Below are 26,108 nucleotides of genomic sequence, written 5' to 3' on the forward strand. Positions count from 1 at the left end.
GTACAGAGGATAAATGTGCCACAGTGGATCACAATTCACAAGGTCTTCAGAGATTAATGCAAAGATCAGTACAGTAGTCTGCTGTTGCTGCAGGATGACCCAGTCACTAAGGAAGTGGGCAAGTCTTCTAGGAGTGGTGGGAGACTAAGGATCCATAGCAGTGATATGTTTTATTACATTTTTCCTCAAATGTAGGTAAGGTTGGTCCGCTCTCAGCTCCTGGGGCAATGAATTCCAACTTTTAGCTGCCTTAATAGTGAAGCTGTTTCCCCCCAATGGTGGTGAGCTTGTATTTAGGAATAGTCACACAATTAGTGTTTCCAATTCTAGTAGGTCTGAGAGAAGTTCTTCTCTGGAGTTTATCTATGAGGTAGCTAGGGGCTGCGTTGTTAAGGGCTTTATGTGTCAAGGAAAGCATTTTTAGTAATATTTTGTTAGATGTAGATAGCCATTTATGTTGATTTCTCAAGGAAGAGATGTACGTTTTTTTATTTATGCCTAAGGCTGCTCTTAGGGCGTTATTCTGTAGTGTTTGGAGCTTTTGAATGGTAGATTTGTTGGCACCACTGTAGAGGGCATTACAATAGTCGATTCTGGAGAGTATTAGAGCTCTAGCCAGGATCAGACAGCTGTTGTCAGAGAGGAACGGTTTACCAGCTCTGAGTAATTTGCAGGTGTAAGCCGTGGCCGAGGTAAGCGATTTGACATGTTTATCAAAGGACAGTGTGGAGTCCAAGTAGAATCCAAGGGTTTTTACTTCCTTGGAAACTTTAATGGTATTACCGTCAATATTGAATGATGAGTATTCTTGGCCTAGTTTTTTGATATTGGTCTGCGAACCCAGAATTATAAGTTCAGTCTCATCATCGTTCAAGCACAGGCCACGAGTGGCCATCCATGCTTGGATGATGAGGTAAACTTTGTTCACTAAGCCCATGTCCGTACCGTAATCCCCAGAAAGTGGGAGGAGAATCTGAGTATCATCTGCATAGTTAGTGTAGGTGATACCCAGCTGGTCCAGATCGTCGAACAGTGGCTTAGTGAAGATGTTGTAAAGGGTAGGCGAGACACAGGACCCTTGGGCAACACCGCATAGGATGGGTGTAGGGTCGGCAGCTGCTGAGGGGGAAGACGACTCTCATGGTTCTCTCACTCAGGAAGGACTCAATCCATTTGATGGCACCCGTGGAGAAGTGAGCTGCAGAATCAAGGTGCAGGCATAGGACCTTGTGGTTGACCAGATCAAATGCGGCCGAGAGGTCAAGTAGGAGCAAGAGTACTGTCCTTCCTTTGTCTCTCAACTCGTCTATTTGGGACTTTAGGTCGATTAGGGCTGTCTCTGTTCCATGTAGTGGACGGAAACCAGATTGTCTGTTGCCTAGAAGTTTATGCAGTTCCAAGTGTTTTTGAATTTGAATGTAAGCGGCTTTATCCAATATTTTTAGTAGAAATGGGACCGTAGTAATGGGCAAGTAGTTCGTAGGAATAAGGGGATCTAGTGTCTGTTTCTTGAGGAGGGGTAGCACCCAGGATTGTTTAAGGTTAGCAGGTATGGTACCTCTGGTAAATGAGGCATTTATCAGTTTAGTTATGAATAGGGAGAGTTCTCTGGCAGCATCTTTTATTAGCTGTGCTGGGCAAATATCGCCTTTACAGTTTGAAGGCTTCAAATATAGGATAATTTTTTCTACCTCTAGGGTAGATATTTTAGAAAAATGGAAGGTAGTGTTGTGAGCCGATGGTGACTCGTTAGGCAGGAGAGTGTTGGGCGAGTGCTGCAAGTTCAGAACTTCTTTTTTTTGTTGAATTTTATTCTGGAGTGTGTCAATTTTATTCGCTAAGGCATGTTGGATGTCTGTACACCAGGATTTGTCCTTAGTACAGACATCGGGAATACTGATTGGGGACTTTAATTCTTTGAGTATACAAAAGAGTTCTTTCATACTTGAATTTGAGTTAGCAATATGCTCGTCGTATGAATTACGTTTTGCCTGGCAGATTTCCTTCTTGTAGTGTGAGGAAAGTGAGGTTAATTTGGCTTTGTTCTCGCTAGAGGGGCAAAGTCTCCAATTGGTTTCACTTTTATTCTTTAAGTTGCGGAGGTCTTTAAGTTGTGGAGTGAACCATTTGTTTAAATGGGCTATTGGTTTACTAGGGGCAATTTTATCCAGAGTGGTGAGCATAATGTTGTTAAATTCCTGAACTAGGCTGCTAGGGTCAAGATTTTCAGGTAATGCGTTGAGTGTGGGCAGAATGGCAGGGATAACTTTCTCTACCGTGATACTTTTTTTACTTCTGGTTGAGCATGGTGGCGCTAGTGGTTGAGCCAGTGGAGTAGGTCTTATAGTGGATAGGTGAAAGGAGATCAGAAAGTGGTCTGTCCATGCTAATTCTAGTTCTTAACATAGTTTTGGTGTCCAAGTATAATGAAGATGAAGCTGGGTAGTACGCATCAAGTTCTTTGTCACTAATGTTTTCGAACACAGTTTTAATTTTACGCACAAATTGTATAGTTCTCAGACACTTTTTTACTCTCTTGTGAAGGAAGAAACTCATTTTTACTCTCTTGAAATTGCATTTACTCTTCAATTCTAAAAACTGGGAGTAGAATACTCTCACGCCAAAATCCTATCTGGAGCACTGGGTGAATCCACTGCTTTTTCTCCAAAATAGGCGGATTTACCACATGGTAATTCCGCCAGAGGTAAATTCGCCAAACATTATAATTTGGCAGTGCTGGGAAAACGGCAGCAAAACCATTAGTCAAAAAAGTGGTGATAACGGAATTACCGCCATGTTTTGCTGCACTCGGAATAAGGCCCAACATCCTGAGACACTCTCCAGGAAGGAACATGTTGGCAGGACCAATACCACTGATTGCCAGGAGGGTGAGGGCACTGTTAATTGGGGGTGTAGTTAGTGCCCCTCACTAGATCCCCCTCTTGTCACAAATGTAATCGAAATATGTACCACCTTTTCTCTCACTGATAAAACCCCCCGTTTTACTCACATGTCAAACAAACGAGCATTGCACGCACTGCGTAGTCAACCACCTTGCCCCAGCGTTCCGTCACACACGCCACAGCATCCGGAGTGATGATTTCAGCAGCAACGTAAAACTGTAGCCCATATGTGATGAATATCCCGAAGGAGTAAAGGATCTTCACTGACTGGTAGAACCTGAGGGGAGAAAAAAATGTGTCAGGCAGGGAAACCCGAGGAGCTCAGCATCCTGATGTCACACCGAGCCAGCTGATTATCCCTTTAAAATCCAATGCACCTGAACAGCCAGATAGCTAGAGACACGCGCATAACTGCTCCCGCACCTCATCGTAGCTCTGACTGCAGCGCCTCCTCCTGTTCCAATGTTACCACCCATACACAGATGGGGCCATGCACCTTGCTCCTGACTTGCAGCACAGACCTCTCACCACCAGCCTTCACTCACACCTGACATTCCTATACCAATGCACATCAATCCGGGACCTGCGCCCCACCTGCAATTCAAGCACCGGGACCAACTCAGATCTGCCATGGATATGATGGGGAGCTCTCCCACTGTCTCTCAGCCGTAAACAACATGCTGAGGGAATGCACAATGACTCTGTAGTTCAGAGCCCGCCAGCCCCTAAATAAGATACTTTCATTTCAACAAGCTTTGAGGTATACATGTGCTCTGTTCTTCCGGTAGAAAACCTTTCAGATTTGTTTAATGCAACTTAACCTGCTGCCCTTCTGAAGCTGTACTTGGCTGTAGTCAAGTTAGATGTATATGTATCATGCATGCAGACTAAGGTCTGGATAAACCTGGCGTAGGCACAGCTCACCACTCCACGGACAAGCCTAGGTGCTCTGGGGTTACAGTGTACCAAACTTAGGTTCAATGTAATAATGTCCCCTGACAAAAAAGTCACTGTTTTTTTGCGGAGACATTATTACATTGAACATGTGGGGGACACCCCTGCAACCCCTGTTTATTATTATTTTTTTATTTTTATAATGGGAGCAGGGGACATTCCCTGAACCAATGGCTTTTCCAGGTGACATTATATTATGTATGGGGACATTATTACCCGATACACAAACTTCCTTTCCCTTTCTAGGTAAACCCATTGTTGTTATTTCATTGATATTTGGACAGTACACATCTGCCACGGGCATGGCTTTATAAACACTCTAGGCTGCTTTGAGGTCTGGGGTGCACTGTGGCACGGTTCTAGAATTCCTGCAGACAGTGGAGTGAGTGTGTGGGTGACACCGGGTGTATAATAGTCAGGTGCTGTGTGCAAAACCAAGGCATGTGCTCCGGTCATGCCTCAACATGCCTGATACAGCGCTTTATGTGTGCATGGGTAGTAGTAGAGAATGTCAGGTCTCGATATATAGTAAAATAAATGTTTGTATTCCAATTAAGCAGGCTAGAGTGATGCAAGTCTCTGCGTGAATGGAGAAGGTGCATGGCTGGAGAATGATGTAGGAAAACGGACGGCAGGGGTCTTGACTGAGGAGGTGGAGAAGTGCTCCAAATGCGGTGGTGTGTTTGAGGCGTCGAGATGTAATACATGCTTGCTGGTTGCTATGTCGTTACCTTTGCTTGCGACTAGGCCACGAAGTCAGCAAGTGTTGGAGGACGAGAGGAGGCAGGATTAAGACACCAGTGGGTTTTGCACAGCAGGGCATACCTCGTGTTCACACAGGAAGCTTCCTCTGGAGACAGCTGCTCTTATCCGCCTCCATGGAGTCCACGCAACTCCTCATAGAGGCCAGCATGGAAGCTTTTAAGAGGTTTTCTGTAGGCGAGGCATACCTGTACCCTACGTGTTTAATTCAGAACAGAATTCCAGCCCGAGAAGAAGGAATCACACAGACGAGATCTGGTAAACCGTGGGATTTAAATCCTAAACAATGATGACGAATAAAGGTTGCATCAGACGCGGTATCAACGAAGTTTGGATGTTGGAGTTTAGGACCAATAACATGGAACACCCGGAGTGTGATGTACAGTCCCTTAAATCACCATAGGGGGCCCCTGGTATCAATGAAGAACAATCAGGCTTGTGAGCAGTGGTCAGGACAAACAAAGGAGTCTTGCACATTGATCAGAAAGCACTGCACTTTACAGAGTAAATGTTCTAGAGGGCTCAGACAGAGCATGGACGAGGGCTATTGCCATAGAAACCCGACTCTTTGGGGCAAGTCCAGGAAAGTGAAAAATGTGCCTCATGACCTTCAAGTGGTAGAAGGAAGATTGGAAAATAGTTGTTTGAGGCGGCAGGGACAGGTTGATCAAGCAGACTATCTAGATGGATGGACTGCCACTGTGAGGGAAGTGCTCAGCCCATAGGCTGAGATAAGTGGAAATGGTTACAAGGAGGGCCGAACCTGCCAAGTACAGCGTTACCTTCAGTGTTGGAAGGTCCTCTGCATACACATTCAGCTGGGAATGATTTAAGATGCAGCAGGCCTTGGAGGGTTTCACCAATGCCACCACAGGTGTGATGCACCCAAATATTCGGTGTACCCGTGGTGAGAAGTAGCAGACTCGGGCACAAAATAAACTGATACAAAAAAAAGTAGTGCTGCTACTGAAAAAGGTTCATCTTGATTGTCATTGAATAAAGCATGTGGTTATGTGCCACATAACTAGTTGGGATCACCTTGTCCCAATAGAACTTACCAGAACAGACATCTGCACATTGGGGTTCAAATAGAACCCACCCAATTAGATAGTCCTAAGATTACTGGAACGACACAGGAATTCTTTTCCACAAAAATATTTCTAAAGAATACAAGTTGTTGATTAACATAGATATGTGCTATATTCATTGCACATTCTAAACACTTTTTTGCTTTTTTCTTGCTTTTTTCTTGTTATATGTTCCATTTTAGAATTTCACTCTACAACACTATGTTTAAGTTGTATTGTTTTTTCGAAAACATGATTTGTTTTTGTTTGTAATCAATGAAAAAATGTTTTGTACATATTTGTAAGTGTGTGTTTTCAATACAAGTCATTTATTTTCACAGCCCCTTGTGTTTATGTGGGTTTTCCTTCTGGATATTTTCTTTGTGTTAATCTTCCCAAGGTATATTCTATTAGTAAAAACAGTTAAGGTTCCTTGATATTACAAATTGGTTATGCTTTATTCAATGACAAACAATCAAGATGAACCTTTTTCAGTAGCAGTACTACTTTTTTTTGTATCACCACAGCTGTGATGGACAGGGGAAGGTCTCACTAGAGGGAATGTTATGGCCAGCCTAAAATCAGCTCAATTGAACCATTAGTCCTTCCAACTGCTTCTTCATGCAAATTGTGCTGGAATTAAGAAAAGATCACGGGCCAGGTGCATGCGTGGGGGGATGGTTAGGCCCCTCGTGGCCTCTTTAAATGGGTAATGAGGGCATATCCAGAGACGGATCAATACAGGACGTGAGGATCTTACTCCCAGAGCCCCAAGCAGCACATGTATTAGTTGAATTTTCCTTGACAGCACTGAGTATTAAGTGACCTTGCAGCGGCTAGTTATGCCTTAGAGGTCAAAGCTATTTCAACTTCCACATAATTAGCACCTGTGCATCATGGATGCATCACATGGCCTGAATGACGATAAAACAGAGATACTAATCTTAGGATCTGAAGCCAACATCAAAAAACTAAGCCCAAACTACGCATCTTTCAACATTGATAACAATACTATCAAGGAAATGTCTGTGGTTAAAACCTTAGGATTCTATTTGGACTCCTCTCTCACACTCAAGAAACAAGTCACCTCCCTTGCCTCTACAACAGCCTACACCTGCAAACTAATCCGAGCCACTAGACCGTACCTTTCTAGTGCTAGCTGTATCACCCTAGCCAATGCTCTCATTATGTCGAGATTAGATTATTGCAATGCCCTATATTCAGGAGCTAACAAATATATCACAGACAAAATGGAAAGATTGCAGAACAACGCCTTGAGAGCAGCGTTGAACATCCCCTACAGAGATCACATTACCAAATTCAGAAAAGAGGTCAACTGGCTAAAAATAAAGGATAGAATCTTTCCATAAAACAGCTTCCCTCACTTCCATAAGCCTGAACAACCTAGCACCCCGTTACCTATCAGAAGAAATCACTAGGAGAATATCCATCCGCCCTATGAGATCTGCCAACACATTTATGCTCGAGATTCCCAGGATCAAACGATCAACAGCGGGAGGAACAAGTTTCCCTGTTAAAGCTTTGCAATTCTGGAATAAGATCCCACTTGACCTCAGACTAGAACAACCTTGCCCTAAATCTAGGCATAAGGTACTCAAATGGCTACGCACTAATGACCTTTAACCAGATTTACCTTACACCTTACCACTCCCGGCTTACATCTGACATGACTTTTGCACACCTCTCACCTGACTGTTCCCACTGCTCTATACTCACTACCTGTATACACTCCTTGTATGCATACACGCCCACAAACATCTGCATCGAGCCACACTTTATTTTAGGCGAGTATGTATATATAAATGTATATGTCAATGTTTCCTTGACTCTCTAAGGATACGCTCTGTATTATATGTATTTATTTACTTGTTGTACATAATTGTGTTATGCACTGTAACTAAGCTATAAGACTTCCTGCACTGCTGCGCCCGGCTACCTAAGGGTTTGGTGTGCATTACCAAATAAATAAACAAACAACAAACTTCAATGGGAGCCTGTGGCCATTCCAACCAGAAAGGATGAAAGTTTGCCAACACAAAAGCAACAGTGAAAGTTGTGCCCACAGGAATAGCACGTGATGCTTGGTTGCATGTTGCCCTAGCCCCTTCGTCCCAAAATGTGCGTTTTTTCCTGCAGGTCACAGGTTTGAATGCAAGACGGACATATTCAGCCGTTCATGTTTCCGAGGCCCATAAAATGATGCTACAGATTTGGGGGTAAATTAACTATCTTCAAGAGGTAATCTTAATATGCTAACCAATAGGCCTATTTTTGTGAGAATATGTTTTGTTGAGGGGTGGGGGAAGGACACACAAGAAGAAGAAACACAGTGGTGCTGCTCCATTGAATGCACCTGGATTATAGGTGGGGAGAGGGTTGGTGGGGTGCAAGGTGTACAGGTTGGAAAACACGTATGGGGAAGAGGAGCACTGGGGGATGAAGGAGTAACGGGAGGGTAAGAAGCAACACAAGGTGGTTCAGAAGAAGCACAGCAGATGTGGAAAGTACTACTGGATTCTCAGGGATGAGGTGGTGCACCAAGGGAAAAAGGAAACAGGGGGTGCGCACATCTTGAACATACCACAATAAAGTGTTTGTGGGTGTGCGTGATGAAGTTCCACATTAAAGGGTGGGTGATGGGAATGAGGTAATTTTGGGGCAAGGAGTCACCACACACTTTGTGATGCTGGTCTTGGTGGGGGTATACAGAGGATCCTCAAGATCCTCAGTCCACAACAAGCCTCTTGGGCGTTGTCCAGTCTATGATTCCCAAAAAAACTTGGACGACAGGAGCTGGCCAGAAGTGGAGGATGACAAATTGGAGAGACATTTTCATAGAGCTTCTAAAACCAGGCAATAGAAAGAGAGGGGATTATGAGCAAGGATCACCCAATAGTCCAAAAAACATCTATAGACTTGTTCACGCACCCCAGGAACTACAAGTGGCAGGAAGTGACCCTTTTCAGCTGATGGAGAACCCCGCACTAGCATATCACCCTGCAGCCCCGGAAGGGACGCATAATTTCACAGCATAGGGAATCTGCTGTAAAGGTCACAAACCTGTATTTTTGGGGGTCTGCAAAGGAAGCAGTGATAATAGGGAGGCTGGATCTTGCAGAGGACACACGTTCACCCGCCCAACCACAGACCCAATCTGCCTGTGTTCGCAGGATCAAGTGGAAGGGAGAGAATCAATCACTTACCAAGTTAGAGAAGGTGGATTTGTCGCTGCCTGTTGAAGTGATTCCACAGTGGAGAATCTAAATCCAAGATTGCAAAACTGTTGTAAAATAAATACACCCAGAGGAGCCATGCCATGCCCTGTTTCTACATTTCTCCCAAACAAGAGATTTGTAGCTCCATGGTATGAGTGGCAATCACATATTTCACACACCTAAATCCCCTTGAATAATCATCCCCATAGGCTGTTCCGCAACAGGATAAGACATAGGGGAATGTTTGAGTCTGGAGTTTAAAATATCAGGCAAAGAACAGCGCATGACTGTGTGGTGAGGAGGAAAGATGCAGGGAGAGAAGCTAAAGGAGGGGAAGAGAACCACTAGGAAGGAGGAGGGGAGAAAGTTAAGATCAAGGAACGAGGAGGTGAGGAAAAGTCTTGAGGAGGGGGGCAGAGAATTGAGAGCTGGGGAAGAGGAACAGAGGGGCATCAAAGAGGAGGAGAGATAATTAAAATCTAAGCAGAGGGAGGAGAAAAAGGCCAGATGGAGAGAAAGAGAGGGATGGAAGTAGAAGAGTTTAGATCACGGTGAAATGTTGAGGAGAAAAGAGAGAGCCAGGAGGGGAGAGTGGAAGCGAACACTAGAAATGAGGACGGGGAAGTACCAATGAGTTAGACGTGCCCAAGAAGTGAGGCAGGAGACTAAGGGGCTGGTTAGGACTGAAGCTAAGAGAAAGTTCTAAGAGCCAGCAGAAAGGTTGAAGCCTGAGAAACCCAGGGCCTAATGCAATCAGGGTCTGCTGTCTGACCAACATTCCAACGACCCAAGGGTCCAACAACTAGGGGTGGTGGCGCCAGTTTTCACTGGAGCAACAGAGGAATACATTCTGACAAATTGAACAAACGTGTGTACTAGTGTTTGTTTTCTGTTGCAAATTCTTGCGATTGGTCCTCATCTGATACTAATGCCTGATGTTCTGTTTTCAATAAAAACCTTGAATCATATAGCTTAGCTTTGAGCTGTCTGTTGATTCCTTGGCCATGACAGGGCAGAGGTGGGGAAGGGGTATAGACTCAATGGGGCAAGTTGCATGGGCGAAGGAGCACTGAAAGGTCTGGAAGGAACACCAGGAGTGAAGGAACATTGTGGGCGAGCGGTGTGAAGGTTTGAGGGAAATAATAAGTTAGATACAGGGAGAACACTACGAGGCAACTGAAAGGTGAGAGAGATTTGAGAGAGGAGGAGTTTAGTGAGGTGACCAAAGTATGGGGCAATCTAGTGTTGGGATGGAAATGAGCATATCCCACCCAGGCACTTTCAGGTGAGGAGAACACCATATGAGGTTATGTAGTGTATAAGGGGGGAGTAAACCGCACTATTAAACACCACGTAGAAGCACTGTAGCGCCAACAGTAGACGCGCAGCACTAGAAAACACATAGCATATGACTCCATTTTGTATTAGGCCCAAAAAGCATAAGCTTGCTGTCCACAAACTTAGTTCACTAGGCCCAATCTCATTCAAACAGAAAGGATCCGCAGAGCCCAGTTCCCACAGAAATGAATTCCTCCCCCCCGCTTGTCCCTCCGGTGTTGTGAATATTTAGTATCTTTCAGAGGAATGTGCCCTGCAAGAGCGTGAGACAACACCAGGATCTGCGCTGCATCCATTCATCTCCATTAAACTGCCAGTTGGCTTCTAACCCCCACCCAGTCAGTCCGGAGCCAGCCCCACACCACTGACCAAAACCCCACACCTTTGCATTCCCTGAGAAACAAACAACCCCCTGTCTCAACACAAATCAAGGGTCCACAGAAGATCTAAGCATGCGCGGCTGCATTTCTTCAAGCATGAAAACACGTCTTGTGTAACACGAGGTACAGGAGGGATACATTAAAGATCAAAACCCTGGGTGGAGACCTTGAGTCCGGGAACTGCAGTATCATCGAAGCCCTAAATGTGTGGGTCACAGTGACTGGATTTTGTCCTCCCTTCCCCCTGGCACCATTTCCCATGTCGTCCAGGTGCATGCCATAATGATATAGTAACCAGGTTTAGCAAGTTTACTTTAGAAAGAAACAATGTAGTATATGTGTGCCCCGACCTACACCGCGAGGATGAGTCCAGCTGACCCAAGTGGACCCTGATCGACGGGAAAGAACCAAACAATTGAAGCCTGGCATCCCCTATGGAGCAGGCCCATGTGTAGGGTGCCACCAATCAATGGCGCCAGTTACTACTGAATGTGAAGACGTTTTTCAGTCTTTTAAGCTCTTGTTTGTATCAGGACAAGCGAGAAGCTCTCGAACAGCAGTCCTTTGGTGATATTTGTATTCTGTACAATTAAACCTTTGTTATCCTTGCAACGCTATCTCGTGGGTTATTTCTCTAGAGGGTCATCTTTACTCTGGAGCGTGGGTAAAAAGGGACTTGCATTCATTAGGAATAGAGCCACAGAGAGAGGTGAGCATGGGGCACATCTGAGAGTTTGGAGGCTAGAGAAGATATCGAAGGAGAGAAGTGGGGATGAGGAAGCCTGAGAACAAAAAAACAGTCTGGGAGGATCTGATGGAAGAGCTAATGGTGAGAGTCACCAAGAGAAACCCGAGCAGGTACCTGCCCAACTGACTGATGATGCCTTTTCAATGCATTTGGTGAACTGACGTTTCACTGCATTTTTTAATGCCGTTTTTGAGGGAGGTTTGGGCAAGGGTATAATTTTAAATTGGATTTTAGATTAGAGAGGAGGGGGATAGGAGGAGAATTGGGGAATGCCCTGCATATAAAATGACAGAAAATGCAGTGAAAAGGACACCGCAGTAAGATATGCCCGATCTCCTAAGTATGAGGGAGATCTGAGATTTTAGGATTCCTCACAGTGGGGAGGGTGGGGATGCCGAAAGGATACGTGCAGCAACAAAAGTAATGAGTTGGAATACCCAAGGAGCGAGGTGAAAGTTGGACAATGACTTCTTTCTCCTGGTTCTGTGACTCCATCTGTTTTTCACAATAGTTCTTATGAGCCCTTCTAGTTCCCTCAAGGCTTCTCTGAAGGCTCTTTTAATTGTACCACACTGTTTATCTCTGACTTTGACAACCTTATCCCACTTACTGAGACAAGGTACACTACTCCAGAGGCTCTGTTAACTTTGGTTACTGTTGGAACAGTTACTGAAATGAAGGAGATTCCTCCCAAGGCATTGTTCCCAACTGTTGTTATCCTCAATGCAATTAACGGGGTAAGGGCAGGCTCGGACTGGCTTCCAGGGCAATAGGTCCATGCCCGAACCAAAACAAAAAATTCTAGGGTGGGCCTGTTTTTTTGGTTAAAATGGGCCAGTGTTTTGGCCCATGTGGGCCAGTTTGATAAGTTACTTCACCATGCAGCTAGTAGTTTTGCCCAGTGTTACTGAATAAATATTCTTTAAAATGCACAATTTGCATCACATTTTATCAAAACCTCCCCCTTGGGTACTACTCAAACAATCTGTCACAAAAGGAATGAATTGCCATTTGCAACTGTGGACCACTTTTCTATTGGTGCCAGAGACAAATTATGCCCCACTCCGACCCTGGGTAAGGGAGATCACTCCTGAGCTTTGTTCACGATTCTTATTCTTTGTGTGATTACTGAGATGAGGGAGATCACTCCCGAGGCTTGATTCATATGCCCCCACTCCCATATCAGGTCTCCCGCAGTTCCAGTTACCTTTACTGTGGTCGGGGCACGTCACTGGTTCTTCCTGGGGTGTCGGGCTTCTGCATTCTCAACCACTGCTTGTTTGGCTTCGCTCTTCTCTCTCTGCGGTCCCCCTGTATCTCTGCGGCATTCCAGGCAGACGGTGTCAGCATAGTTGCAGGACCACTCGAACCTTGTGGTCACGCCACCATCTCCCAGATTCCAGCGTGGCTTGCTGTTGCTTAGCCATAGAAGGACTCTGGTCTGCGTTGAGCGTCTTCACACTGTCTGAATTGCTCCTGCAGTGTCTCATCTCTCCCGGTTCGAATCTCCCAGGCTGACCAGGCGCTGCACCTGTTCCTCTCTTTAGCGAATCCTCCTTTGCTTTTTATCTTGTTTGGCTGGGACCTCCCCAGTGGAGTGCCATAGCCTGTCGTTGGGCTTAATGGAGTACTCCTTTTGCCTTCATGGAAGAGAATCCTCTTCGGTTCCGGAAGCACCTCAAAACCTTTACTTTGCTTCTGCTTTTTCTCCTTCTCTCCCTTGCTGACTTCCTAACTGACACTGAAACTGCACTGGTTACCTGGCCACCCTCTGATCTCAGGCCCAGGTCCCCTGCCCCGCAAGTCGCACTCCTGCACTGCCTTCCTGGCAACCCCCGCACTTGGGGACTTGTCTTCTGTATCCCTACAGTCCCACCATCAGCACTTGGCACCTGATGTCTGCACTTACCCTTGCACTTGCCGCCTGCTGGCCGTACTTGTACTTATTATTTATTTTCTTATCCCATGCACTGCACTGTCCTCTTCCCTTTTCCCCCGCACTTCTCCTCCTTACCCTTCCCATGCACTTGCGCGATCTGAGTGACACCTGGCCTAGTAGGATCGTTGTCGGTCTTCCCTCTGTTCCCCCTCCCTTGCCTCGTCGCGCCTTGTAACACTTGTGTATAGTCACGTTATAAATGCCATATCATATCATATCTCGTCCTAGTACCTTTCACATGAGTGTTCTATATGACTGTGTTAAAGTTCTTCATCGCAGTTCCTTCATTGTCTAAATCCTGATTAGCCTAAGTATTCATAATGAAGGTATTTAAACTTACAGAAAGAAGATTAGGAGTATCACAACAGTACACAGTAGTAATGTCATCCCGAACCTCAACAGATCTTAATGGTTTAATGGTTTTTAGGGAAAGAGTATTAGGGAGTTTCATCATGGAACGGGAGTTCTTGTCCCCGTAGGGGGAGGCTCTCCCGGTGAGGTCCTCCTGCTATTTACCACCCATAGGGGGACTATCAGGTAGCAGTCTCACCTCCGTAGCCTCACAGGGAAGGCCCTCCCCCCCTTGGGTAAAAGTGAAACTACTGTGTTGTTAACCAAGGACCATCAGACATGCTGCTGCTGCGCCCCATTTATCATGCGGTTTAAAAATGGAGAAATAATTTCTGGCAATTGCCTTGAAAAGCACAAATAACCGCGCAAAACACATGTTGACATGGCATTCATTTCAGATCAAGGATCTACATTTTCTATTCAATTACACGTGCAAATAATAAGGCGTCAAAACACCCCTAGACGTATTAGAAGAGGACGTAAACTATTGTTTGGTCACTATGTGCAGGAAACTAAGTGCCACCTATATAATACTCCTAAACTCGCCTTGTGTAAGAAGTACTGCGTTCAAGTAGACCATATAGGTGCTGCAAGGAACTCACACAAGAGACGTTAAAAGAGGAGAAACTAATGGCCCCCCACAACGCCTGCGTTCGAAGTACAGTAGTACAGGCAGTCATTTTGCAAGTGCTGCATCCAGTATTCGAAGCTGCTGTGGCAGACAGAGGGCCAGATAGAATGACTGAAAGGGTACAGAACGAATATTAGTAGAACGCCTCGGATGCATTAGAATAATGGGGGCGGAGTAGTGCTGGAAATAGAAATAATTAACTGTGGGATCACACCAGCGATGGGGGAGGTTACGGGCGGAGTGGGCAGGGGCGGGGGATTGTGAGAGTTGACTCAGGAGACTTTTTTCACCCGCACCTCATAGATAAACATATCGATTTCAGAACATTAATTAATACATTATTAACAACAGGAAACTAACCCGTGAAAGGAGGATCGTTTGCTATAATGTTTACCCAGCACATTGTAAAAAGCTCACCTTTTAAACATACAAAGTTGTACTTAAATATTTTCTGAGGGCATATTCAAGGGTTCGAATCAAAAGTTCCAGTGGCCTAGTGGGTAAGTCTCTGGACTTTGGTCCTGATGATCCGAATTCGGCAATAAAAGCAGATCAGTTACATGAAGGGCGCAAACACATTTCCTGGGTCTAGATCCGTTGAGAGTAGGAAAATCCGTACTGGGACCCAGATAACTCCACTGGTAGCATAACTAGCTGAACTATGGAACGACGTGGGGCGAAAGCCTGAGGCAAAGGGTGACTTGTGCGAGCAGAGAGGGGGCACAATGCCAGAGTTAGGAGGGTGCAGGGGGAAAGATAAGGAGGTCAGTAAAAAGAGGGGATCGAGGGAGAAACACAGAAGAGGACAGATGGGATACACGAGCAACAGAAGAACGCTGGGAGGAATGAGGGGGGAAGGGAGGGATGTTGCAGCAAGATGGGGGATGAAGGGAGGAGGAAGGTGAAAGGGTAGGGCGGGAAGAAAGAAAATAGGAGAACAAAAGTTTGAAAAGGTGAACGAACCATGAGTGTGCTGAGCTGTTGGCTGCACATAAGAGTGGAACACCTCCAAATAGTTCACAGCCTGGTGCCGGCTGCATCCATTGGAGAGAGGCTGGGAAAGAGAGTAATGCAAGGAAAACAGAATGGCAGCAGCTCAGATGAAGTGTGCAGCCGCCTTCCCGTTCTTATTTCATCTTTATTAAGGTACTCTTTGAAGTTGCAAAATCAATTAAGTGGCAGTGTAGTGCTAGCTTGGAGGTAATCAACTACCAGATATAATCAGGCCGGTGGTAAATGCAGCTGCTTTCCTGTCGTAATTAAAAGCCGTGCAAGGCACAGCCTGGGGTGGGGAAATGGCACACAGTCATTTTCAGTGATTTTTTTGACTGAACAATTTCAGTGTTTAGGGTACGTTAATCGTATTTCACAATCTATAAATCTATAAATCATGATGATTGGAATTGGAAGGCTTATACTTACGTACATGGTCTGCCGCATGTCAGTTTCTTCCTGTAGCTTTTGTTTTTGGCTGCTTGGTGTGTGGCTATGTGGCCTCGAGAATCGTATAGCTGCGAGCCCTTTCGTGTTAACATGCGTATGGAGTCAATGGGCGTCTTAGGCTATTCGCCCAGTGTTGGTCTGTTAGGGAGCTTTCAGTGGTAAATACATTAGCGTGGGTGCGCGCGTATTGTGTGTGGTAAGCACCTGTAAGGGACCCACGACCATTCCCCAGGGTGACCAGTGTAAATAGGTCGTTTTCCAAGGTAGCTCACAGTTTCTCTTTGCTTTCCCTTAAGAGGTCTACCAATACCCTAAACTGGGCCACCCTGTAATATTCATACAAGTATCGGCATCCATCCCCTCTCTTCTCTTTTGGCAGGATCAATGTGCCATATGCTATTCGTGGTCTTTTCCCTTGCCCATACAAATGAAAGGAGTGGTTTTTGCACTTCATAATGGATGTTGGTTGGTATTATCGTTTGGAGAGCCTGGTACAGAAGCAGCATCCTTGGTAGGATGTTCATTTTTATAGACATGAGACGGGCTGCCCATAATAACATGCTTTACGACCAGTACTGCAGGTCTTTCTTAATTTTATCCCTCAAGGGTGGGTAGTTTGCACCATATAGATTGTCTAGATTTCCTGTGACGTTCACCCCTAAATATTTAATACTGTTTATACCTGGATTCCATGGCTCAATACGTTTTGGATCGTCTGAGAGGTGTTCTCCATCAGTGTCAAGGCTACTCTCTTGTTCAGGTTAATTTTAAAACGAGAGAGGCTTCCATATTCCGATACCGTTAGGTAAGGGCCAGGATAGACATTTGTCGTTTGCCATATAAGCCAGTACGTCATTTGCTTATAGGGCCAGTTTCTAAGTCCTTCCTCCCATCACTATGCCCTGAATGTGCCCATATGAGCGAATGGCAATAGCCATCGGCCCCAGCGAAAATGAATGGTGATAGCGGATAGCCCTGCCGAGTCCCATGACTCAGCCGAAGTTCAGACGACGCCACACCATTAATTATCACCTTGGCCTTGGCATCTTGATACAGTGCTATGGCTCATGCAAGCAACCTGGGGCCCAAACCCACCTTTCACAGAGTTGCCTCCATAAAAGGCCATTCGGACCTCCCAAAAGCCTTCTCGGTGTCAATCGAGAAAAAGATGGGCTTTTTTACATCGTCACGGACTTCAGAAATAAGGTTCAGGGTCTTGAGGATATTGTCTGCTCCTTGCCTGCCCATAATAAAGTCCACTTGCTTGTTGTGTACTAAATTGGAGAGAATTGCATTCAGCCTCGGCGCCAAGACACTCGCGAACACCTTGAGTTGATTTGTTCCATGATATGGGCCGATATGAACCACAGTCCAATTTGTCTCTTCCTTCCTTTGGTAGGACTATAATTCGTGCCTGTGCGAACAAATCCATATTTTTCCCACCATTTAAGATGTCATTAAAGAGTTTCATTAGAAAAAGGGCCAACAAGGGACAGAGCCTTTAGAAGAAGACTGATGTGAATTCTATGTGAATCCATCCTGGCCAGGAGCAGATCCTGCCTTAAGTTTTGAGATGGCTTTAAGAAGTTCATCACTTTCTATCGGGGGGGGGGGGGGGGGGGGTCTAGTAATTCCCTTTCCTCCAAGGTCAGAGTTTGAAGGGATCGTACTCATCACACACATGTTCGGTCGTAATAATTGGGCATACAATTCACCAAATCTCTGTACGATTTCCTCTGGTCCAATCAGTATTGTTTATTTCTCGTCCCTGATTTCAAAGACCAATCTTTCTGCTCTCTGATCTCTCAGGTGAGCAGCTAGTAGGGTGTGAGCTTTATCACCCTTTTCGTAATATTTCTGCTTAACAAATTTAAGCTGTGCAATAGCTTTCCTCTTCCAGACATCTCTTAGTGCTGGTCTAAAATCCCTAACTTCAGCGAGTCTTTCCTCAAGCTGATCCCCTGCACTTTTCAGGGCTGTCTCTTTCTCCCCAATTACTTGCTTCAGTTTAGTTTCTTGTATCGTCCCGTCCCCTTTCTTTGCCGAACCTTCCGAGATTAGTAGGCCACGAAAGGTGTCCTTGACTGCGTCCAAAATTACATGAAGTGGTGTGTCCCCTTTGCCATTATGTTGGAAGAATGATTTGATCTCTTTACGGAGGTATAACTGAAGCCTTAAACGATGACCAGTGCTGCAAGGGGTCTGCTATTGAATTCAGCTCTCCTTCAGAGATAAGGAACCTAGTTTTCCAAGTGCTTAAAAACGCCATCACCTCATTACAAAATTAAAGTTGCTGTTGGTTAGGAGCGTAGACAGAACACAGTGTCACCGGTATGTGCCCTATCGTACCATTGATCGCAAGGAGCCGCCCCGCCATTCCTCTCGATCTGTGTGACTTCGAGACCCAGGGATTTTTAAACAAGGATAACCACTGCTACTTTCTTCGGGGAGCCAGATGACCAGAATGTCCCCCCCATTTCCCTACCTATAAGTGCACATTCCTCCCCATTCTTAAATTTAGTTTCCTGCAGGAAGAGTATATTCACCACCGATTGCTTGAACTTCCGTACTACTATTGACCGTTTTTGTGGCGAGTTTAGGCCTTTCACATTCAATGACCCAGTTTTAATTCCATTATTCTGTGCCTTCATACGATTCCATGATTCCCATGACTATTCCCTGTTTGTTGTCAAAGCCTTTTAGCAATCCTCGAGCTCCATTTTTTCTTCAATACTATTAAATTCCTTGTTACCTTCCCTCTGCTCCCCTCCTGAAAATAGATGCAGAAGTTCAAATGTTTCCATCGCTTCCACAGCCCACCCACAATCCCACTGAATTCTAGTGTAATTCGGTTCAGGGTTATAACCTGCCCCTAAAGCCCCGGTGCTGAGGCACCATGTAAAAGTAGGGCCACCCAGAAGAGACCCCTTGCCCCTAACCAACATCATTTAAACATTTCAAAAAACATAAACCTCTATTTCACTCGCGAGAAAGGACTAGTGAAGCAGCTAACTATGGCCAAGTTCTCAATGGTTCAGTTTCTCGGTCTACTCCTTACTTTACCCTCCCTTTTATTGGAACAATATGCTTTCTCAATCAATAATAGGCCAACAACCTCAAGTCATGAAGTGTTTAATTTACAAAATGTTCTCATGCCTGCCGGTCCACCTCTCCATGGACAAGATTTCTGTTTTCTGTCCTTGGAATCTGGTGTGTGGTCCATGCCATCAATTTCTGTGTTGCAATCATCTAAGAACAGCTGCTTCAGGAGACCTTCTACTTCCTCTTGCGTTGTGACTCTCTAATCCTACCCTCAGTGTTCGAAAGTCTGAAGCAATGGGAATCTCCATCGATGTCGGATGTCCCGTTCTTGTAGCCATTGGGTTGGTGGGCAATGTCATAGCCCACAGATCCTGGTATATGCAAATTTACTAGCCCTTGAAAAGCATTTGTCCTTTCTCTCGTGCCTTTTGCACAATGTCCATCTTGTGTTGGAAGTAGTGATACTTCGCAAGGACTGAGTGTGGTCCACCGGGGTCTGAGGGGTGAATTATATGGAATGCAATTTCAGGGGTTTGCGTTTATGTTGTTTTACCCTCCAGTTCCTTCAAGCACATGATTCTTATGTTAGAGCGCCTCTCCTGATTCTCAAGTTTGTCAACTTTTAACGCGAGGTCCATCTCCCTTTGCTCAAGGTCCTACAGGCAGCCTTCAACTTTACTTTCCATGAGGTCGGCTGTAAGTTGGTTATTTTTAAGTGTTTCAAGTTTTTCTTTGATTTTATCCACCCTGCACATTAGTTCAGTTATCTCTGCGGTTATACCGCTCTTCATTAATCTAATTTCTTCAAAGAACACTCATATGTCTGCTTTAGTGGATGCTTTTTGGTCGTCCATTTGTTTCACTGTGGCCATCTCTGATTTGCTGCGAAAGCGGTTCAGCACCGTGGCCTTATAGGATAACCACCTGTACCCGTGTGACCTCACTTTGGAGTGTTGTTATGGTTAGCGAGTGGCTGTGTAGCACTAGCAGGTTAAGTGGGAACATAAGTTGCAAGAACCACATGGGCGGGAGAACAGTCCCAGTCCAGCTGCCCAGTAAAGGTTACACTTGCAGGTAATGATATGGAGAACAATCACCAGTTCTGCCAGGTCCCTGTATGTGATTGTGTTGGTCCTGGCCGAAGCTCTCCACCTCTGGAGGCTTAATATTTCAAACCCAGCTCTTGGTGAAATATTGTGAACCCTATTGAGGTATCGTTAAGTGGAGGGGTGTCCCCTGGCCCCCAGGGTTCATGTGTGCTGTGTCGTTCGTAGAGGGGGCTCTTCAGTCACTAGGCTTACTCGGCCCTCTGTGGTAGGCATCTAATTGGGCGAGTTGACGTAAAGGGTCGCTTCAGGTTGGGTGCCTATTATGAGATGGGTGTTCTGCTGGGGGCAGGAGCTCCAGTTCTCACTGCTGGCAGCCTCCCTGCAGGGGCGGCACATTGACCTGTCTTGATGGTGCCCCCACGGTAACAGATAGCTTCGCTGAGATGCTCTGTGTAGTGTCGCAGGGTTCGCTGACCAGAGCCGACCCCTGTTGTGTCTCCGCCCCCAGGGGATAAGCAATCCGGTGTAGCAATGTAGAGGAGCAGTTGGATGCATTTTCCCTAACTCTCGTCCCTTCACCGCCATCATACTGGAATAGCAGGAGAAGGGCCCTATGTGAGACGCCATGTGTTATGCATATACCCCATTGGGTGTACGAGAGACGATATGCACTTAGACAGCCGGATCGAATGTACCTTTGCACTGAAAGTGCGGAAGGATGCAGTATGGAAAGATGTCGGCACACACCATTGGACATCATGGAGCGTGGAGTGAAATCTGACGAGGGCAGAGTGATGTCATAAAGAAGCTATATGAGGACATAATGAAACAATATGAAAATACTTAAGAGTGACGATGTAACTGAAGCAATGAGAAACATGTACGAAATTATAAAGTAATCATGAATGCAAAAGGAGACAAAGTAACTTGCTGACCAATAAGTGTAAATACGCAGCAACCCAAGGTAGAAACAATACATAGAAGCTTGCTACAGAGGAATATATAACAAGGCAAGGACGGCCAGTTGGAAAATGGATGCCCGCTCAAGTTAATATTCAATTCAGCTGACCTCAAACAGATCAGGGTTGCAGAGTCAAGAGACGCTGGAAGAACAGCTTTATGTGCAAAAAAAAAAGAGTAGTCTATGTTGGTTTGGGATCAAGGATGCTATTTTTAAGGAATAGCTGCAAAGCACGAAGGAAGGCAGACGGATAAGCCATGGAGGAGACATATTTCTCTTAGATTAAAGAAGAAGAAAACATCTGCAAGAGCCAACTATTGCACAATTAAAAGTGTATAAAGTCTATACAAGACAGAGTGAGCAAGTCCCTAGAGGCCGTAAGGAGCAATGACACTCGGTATAATTAAATCAAATAGCAGTAAATAAGAGGCTGAAATTGACAAATTCGTGGTCTCTTCACATGTGACTCAGAATTCGAAACAAGGGCTATTCATTAAGCCTCGGATGAAGATACTGATTTGCTCATACTCCCTTACTTTGGCTCATGGCTGGACTGATGAGAGATGATGGACTAATTGGGAAAGTAGGGAATAATCTGACGGGATTCAATCACTTGGGTTTTGATTTCCTTACATGCTGCTAGCCGAGCCGAAAGTCCAAGGTTGGGTGAGAATACCAACTAATCAGTGGGTCTATGGGGCAACCTGCTATACAATGTTGCATAGACCAATCTGCTGCCATTTTGTTCCCTATAATCAGTATTATACGTATTTAGAAGTAGTTCGAGGTGTGTCTTACAGATAAAAGACAGCCAATGAAGTACTAACCAGTATACATTCCATAAGTAGATATGTTCCACTAACCAATCCCTCCCGCTAATATGTTTTATGTTTTGCCACTTAGATTGATGCCAAAGATGACGTATATTGTGGTATATGACCTATGTGTAATTAAGTTTGTGTGTGAGTGTGCAAGCATCCGTTCAATATCTGTCAGTTGACCCCGTTTTATTAAACTGAGAATAAAGTAGTACTTTGCCATACTCTCGGAGTCTGTCCGGTTATTTGATCTGAGATCTTTATTGACAATTCCATCTAGCACAAGAGATGCTTCAAGGTGCTAAAGCACATGTTGGTGCTGTGCAGAGGGTTCAGGTCTAGTGAACCTAGGCCCAGACCTTCAGACTTTTGGCTGCTCCCGCCATTAGCCAGAAGACCGCAGAGCTTCCTGTAGAGAAAGCATGCAACACTTCACATGTAAAAGGATACGGTTGGGAGGTTCCCCTTTGATGAAATTCCTGTCTGGTCCCAACAGGTGCCCCATGGATGGAAGGCGAACTGGTCGGTTGAGGGGGAGTCGATACTGGGGAATTCAAGCTGAGCCATGTTTGTAAGTAGAACATTGAAAGGGGGCGCTGCTACTCTCTGAGCTCCCGTACAAGCCGCCTGATAATATTGTTAGAGAGCCCACTTGTATTGCACTAAGCTGGAAACCAACACCAGCTGATAGTGTCGAAAGACCCTCTGCACGACTGGAGAAATCCTGGCTGAGCGGCAAGTCACTGTTCTTTTTTAATTTTTTTTATTTGTTTTGATCAAATAGATCTTTACAAAATATAAAAACCAACATTGTGCCGATTTACCACAATAAAAATACACAATACACAATAATTAAAGTCACCGTTCCTCTTCTACCCGCTGTGTTCGCCCAAAGGCTTCCTGGGCCGTGAAACCAGGGCACATTACGGAACAAGACGGTGCGTGGACCAGGGAAGAGGTGAATGGGCCGAGAACAGTTGATGGCGCCGACTATGGAGCGTGGCCCATTGATCTTGCAGCAGACAATATAACGACCACGGCATGAACCATGCTCTATCTGTCCTTGACGCCTTTGGGGTTTGTGACCGGCAGCTGATAGCCCCGCGAGACGGGAGGTGCGAGGGACCTGGAGGACGCTCCGGGAGAACTAGAGCAACTCTAAGGTAAAGCTGCACAAACACAGAGGTTAACTTCAACTACAGCCACCTTCCCCCTTCCTGCTCCATATTTGTACGCCTTGAAGTGTGAATAACGCAGCAAGGAACAGCGCAAAAAAGCATTATAGCTGCACGACTCCACTTGCAGTGCCATCCGAAGTCTTTCCGAGAGAAACAAAGCAACGAGACTGGGAGACATACTTCCCTGGTTAAAAGACACTGCAAGAACGCATGCTTTGGGAGGGCTGCTTACCTATAATACTGCAGTGAACACTTAGCACGGAACGCTCTGCTGCCTTTATTATTGTTGAAAAGTCAGAAGCACCAACGATTGCAGCTATGACTAAAGGAGGAAGGAGCCAAAGGAGACAACACACATCGGAGGCATATGCATGCCGATTAACCAGCCTCGGGAGGAAACACTCCCTGGGACCCTGGCAGCCAATGACGCTGCAAAGACGACTCCTGAGACCCCAAGCCTTTAACAGCGAATGAACAACATGCAAGCTGGCTTTGCTTCTCTTACTGGCAAACTTGATGACATAACAACCAACATAACTACCCTTAACGGCAAAATGGAGCGTGTATCTAAGCGACTTACGGAAGCTGAAACGCGGATTGGTACAGTTGAAGATGATGTACATATCCTTAAATCTCAGATGGCAATTGTGACTACAGACTTGAAAAAGGCCCTCTCCAAATGTGATGACCTGGAATCCAGGTCTAGAAGAAGCAACATACAAATGGTGGGCCTCTCAGAGAACTTTGGCCGTGGCCCTATGGAAACAGCCATTGAGAACTTATTGAAAGAATTGCTGGGCGATCAAGAATTCTCTAAAACATTTGTGGTAGAATGAGCCCATAGTAGACCCGCTGTATGTCCCAGACCTGGGGCTCCCCACAGAGCAGTTATAGCGAAACTCCTCAATTACCGTGACAGGGACACCATCATTCGACTCGCCAGAGAAAAGGGCCCCTTGAAATATGACAACACGTCCCTGCACATCTATCCGGATTTCTCTGCAGCTGCACAGCAAGAGCGAAAGTCCTTCACGGGGGTCAAATGAATGCTTTGTGAAAAGGCCACACCATATGCTATGCTTTTCCCAGCGAGACTTCACATACAGCACAGAGGGAAAACTTTGTTCTTCATATTACCGGATGAAACAGCCTCCTATATTGAGACTAATATACCTATCAATACGTAGTTGGCAGAGATCGTGGAAATAGGAGGGTCATCCGCGCCTACCTGACCGTGACAGAAGCAGCAGAATGGTTGGCTCTAGGTTACCCATTGAAATATAATATACTACTAACGTTTACTATGACCTAGTACCAAGGTATGGACGTAATGCTTCCGGCCTTTATTTGAAGCGGGTTCAAGTAATTCTTTGAACGTTATTGAGCTGTGGCAGGCGAGTCGCTACTGGGAGTCTACATGCAGAGGTAGCAGCCTCCAGGTAAGGTTGCGGTTGATTGTTGTGGTATCTATGTACAAGTTGGGGTTCAGTGCAACAGTTGGTAAGAAAGGGAGCAGGGTGGGAATGGTATACATGGCCCTGGTTGGGAGGGCAATGATGGTGGGGTCAGAGGACGAGGACAAGGGTGTAAAAAAGTTGGGGAAAAATGTTCAGACAACCACAAAACCTATACTTGTATGTCTACGTGCACTGAAATGAATGCATAGACTTGCTCGCACTGGCGATATACCTTTTTCACTGCTTTCAATACTCTGGAGATGCTTCATGTTTTAAGCTGGAATGTATGGGGATTTGAAAACTTCACTAAGGAAAGGAGGGTGGTATCCTACATCAATCGCCATAATGTTCAAATCTTATTTTCACAAGAAACCCATGCGTAGGGAGGAGCGAACACTGCATTTGCTAGGGGTTGGCTCAAATAGATTTTTTACTAACTACTCTTCATAATCCAGAGGTGTGTTAACCCCATTCCACAAACTGGTGGCCTTTGTCTTACTACATTCGTATGTAGACCCGCAGGGTAGGTATGTAATTGTTCATTGCAAATCACGAAATAGAGAAGTCCTATTAGTAAACTCATATGGCCCAAACTTGGATGACCCATACTTTTACCATGGGTTACCCATCGATCCCGGTATCAGGGGAGAAGGGTGATATGAATAATATTTTGAATTTAGATCTTGACCGCACAGACGGGTGCCCAGGCCTTTATCGAAGGTGGCCGGCTGCATCCTTGATCTGTTGACTACACTTGGCCTATATGATTTATGGCACATACAACACCTAACAGAAAGGGGCCATATGTACTATTCCACTATACACAACATGTCCTCTAGAATAGATATTTTCCTTATCTCTGACTACTGGGTGGGACAGACAGCGGGGCCTAGTATACTTCCTTGTACCTATTCTGACGCTTCTCCAATCCGACTGTCCCTGAACTGGGATGACACTGCTCAAACTCGAAACCCATGGAGGTTCAAAACACTAGCCCTGAACCGACTTAGAAAATGATATTCGCACATACTTTTTCGCTGAACGACACTGAGGCTGTGACAGAGGCTATGCTCTGGCAAGCGTTTAAGGTCTACAACAGGGGCATGGCTACATCGTGTGAATTTGGCGTCCTGCAAGATATACGCAGAGGCATAGCCAAAAGTGAGAGTGAGCTCCACAAACTAGAGGTGAATATGCGGCAACACCTGACCGTATAAAACCGGTGGCAATTAAAAAGCAATTAGAGACCTATAGGCAACTAGCGGATAGAGAGGTGAGGCTTTTTGCTAAACCAGCCATGGCCAGACACTATGGAGAATGCGAGAGACCTGGAGGAGCACTATACGCATCGGTTAAAATAGACAAGGCACGCAATCACATAGTGGCAATTAAAGATAAACATCAGATATTGTGATATTCGGAAAAAGAGATCAATGAAGAATTCACGCAATTCTATACAGAGTTATACCAGACACAAGACTTGGGGTGGGAGACAGAGCACACCTTTCCCCTACGTGGGATGTCATGATCCATAGGCGATGGGAAACTCTAGGGTATGACTGTATAGGGGACCTATTTCCCAGAGGGAAGTTCCTGACGGACGTGGGTCTGAAAGCAAAACATGGGGACACTCGGTGGGATTATTACAATACTATAGACTATGTGCAGCGATCCAGGCTAGATGTGAATCCTATCTGGCTGAATCCCCCGAAAACAAATTGCTGGCCTATATCTCCAATTCTAGTGGATGCAGGCATGTGCTCGCTACCTTATATAGGGAAATACTAACTGGGACACGGGGGGACTTCGAACATGAGAAATGGGAGTAGGAATTGAATCAGGTGATAGATG

General features: G+C 45.5%; 1 protein-coding gene across 3 annotated transcripts in view; it reads right to left on the reverse strand.

The window, feature by feature from the left end:
- The window catches only part of LOC138582588 (proton-coupled amino acid transporter 1-like), a 626,077-nt gene that overhangs the window by 107,719 nt on the left and 492,250 nt on the right, over positions 1 to 26,108 (reverse strand). For all 3 annotated transcript variants that reach the window (XM_069654001.1, XM_069654002.1, XM_069654003.1), the window contains one exon: positions 3,011 to 3,180. In XM_069654001.1, the coding sequence (XP_069510102.1) occupies positions 3,011 to 3,180 (170 nt within the window). The remainder of the gene's footprint in view (positions 1 to 3,010; positions 3,181 to 26,108) is intronic.

Source organism: Ambystoma mexicanum, chromosome 3q (genome assembly GCF_040938575.1).
Source record: "Ambystoma mexicanum isolate Mex_15411 chromosome 3q, UKY_AmexF1_1, whole genome shotgun sequence".
In the NCBI taxonomy this organism is placed as follows: Eukaryota; Metazoa; Chordata; class Amphibia; order Caudata; family Ambystomatidae; genus Ambystoma; species Ambystoma mexicanum.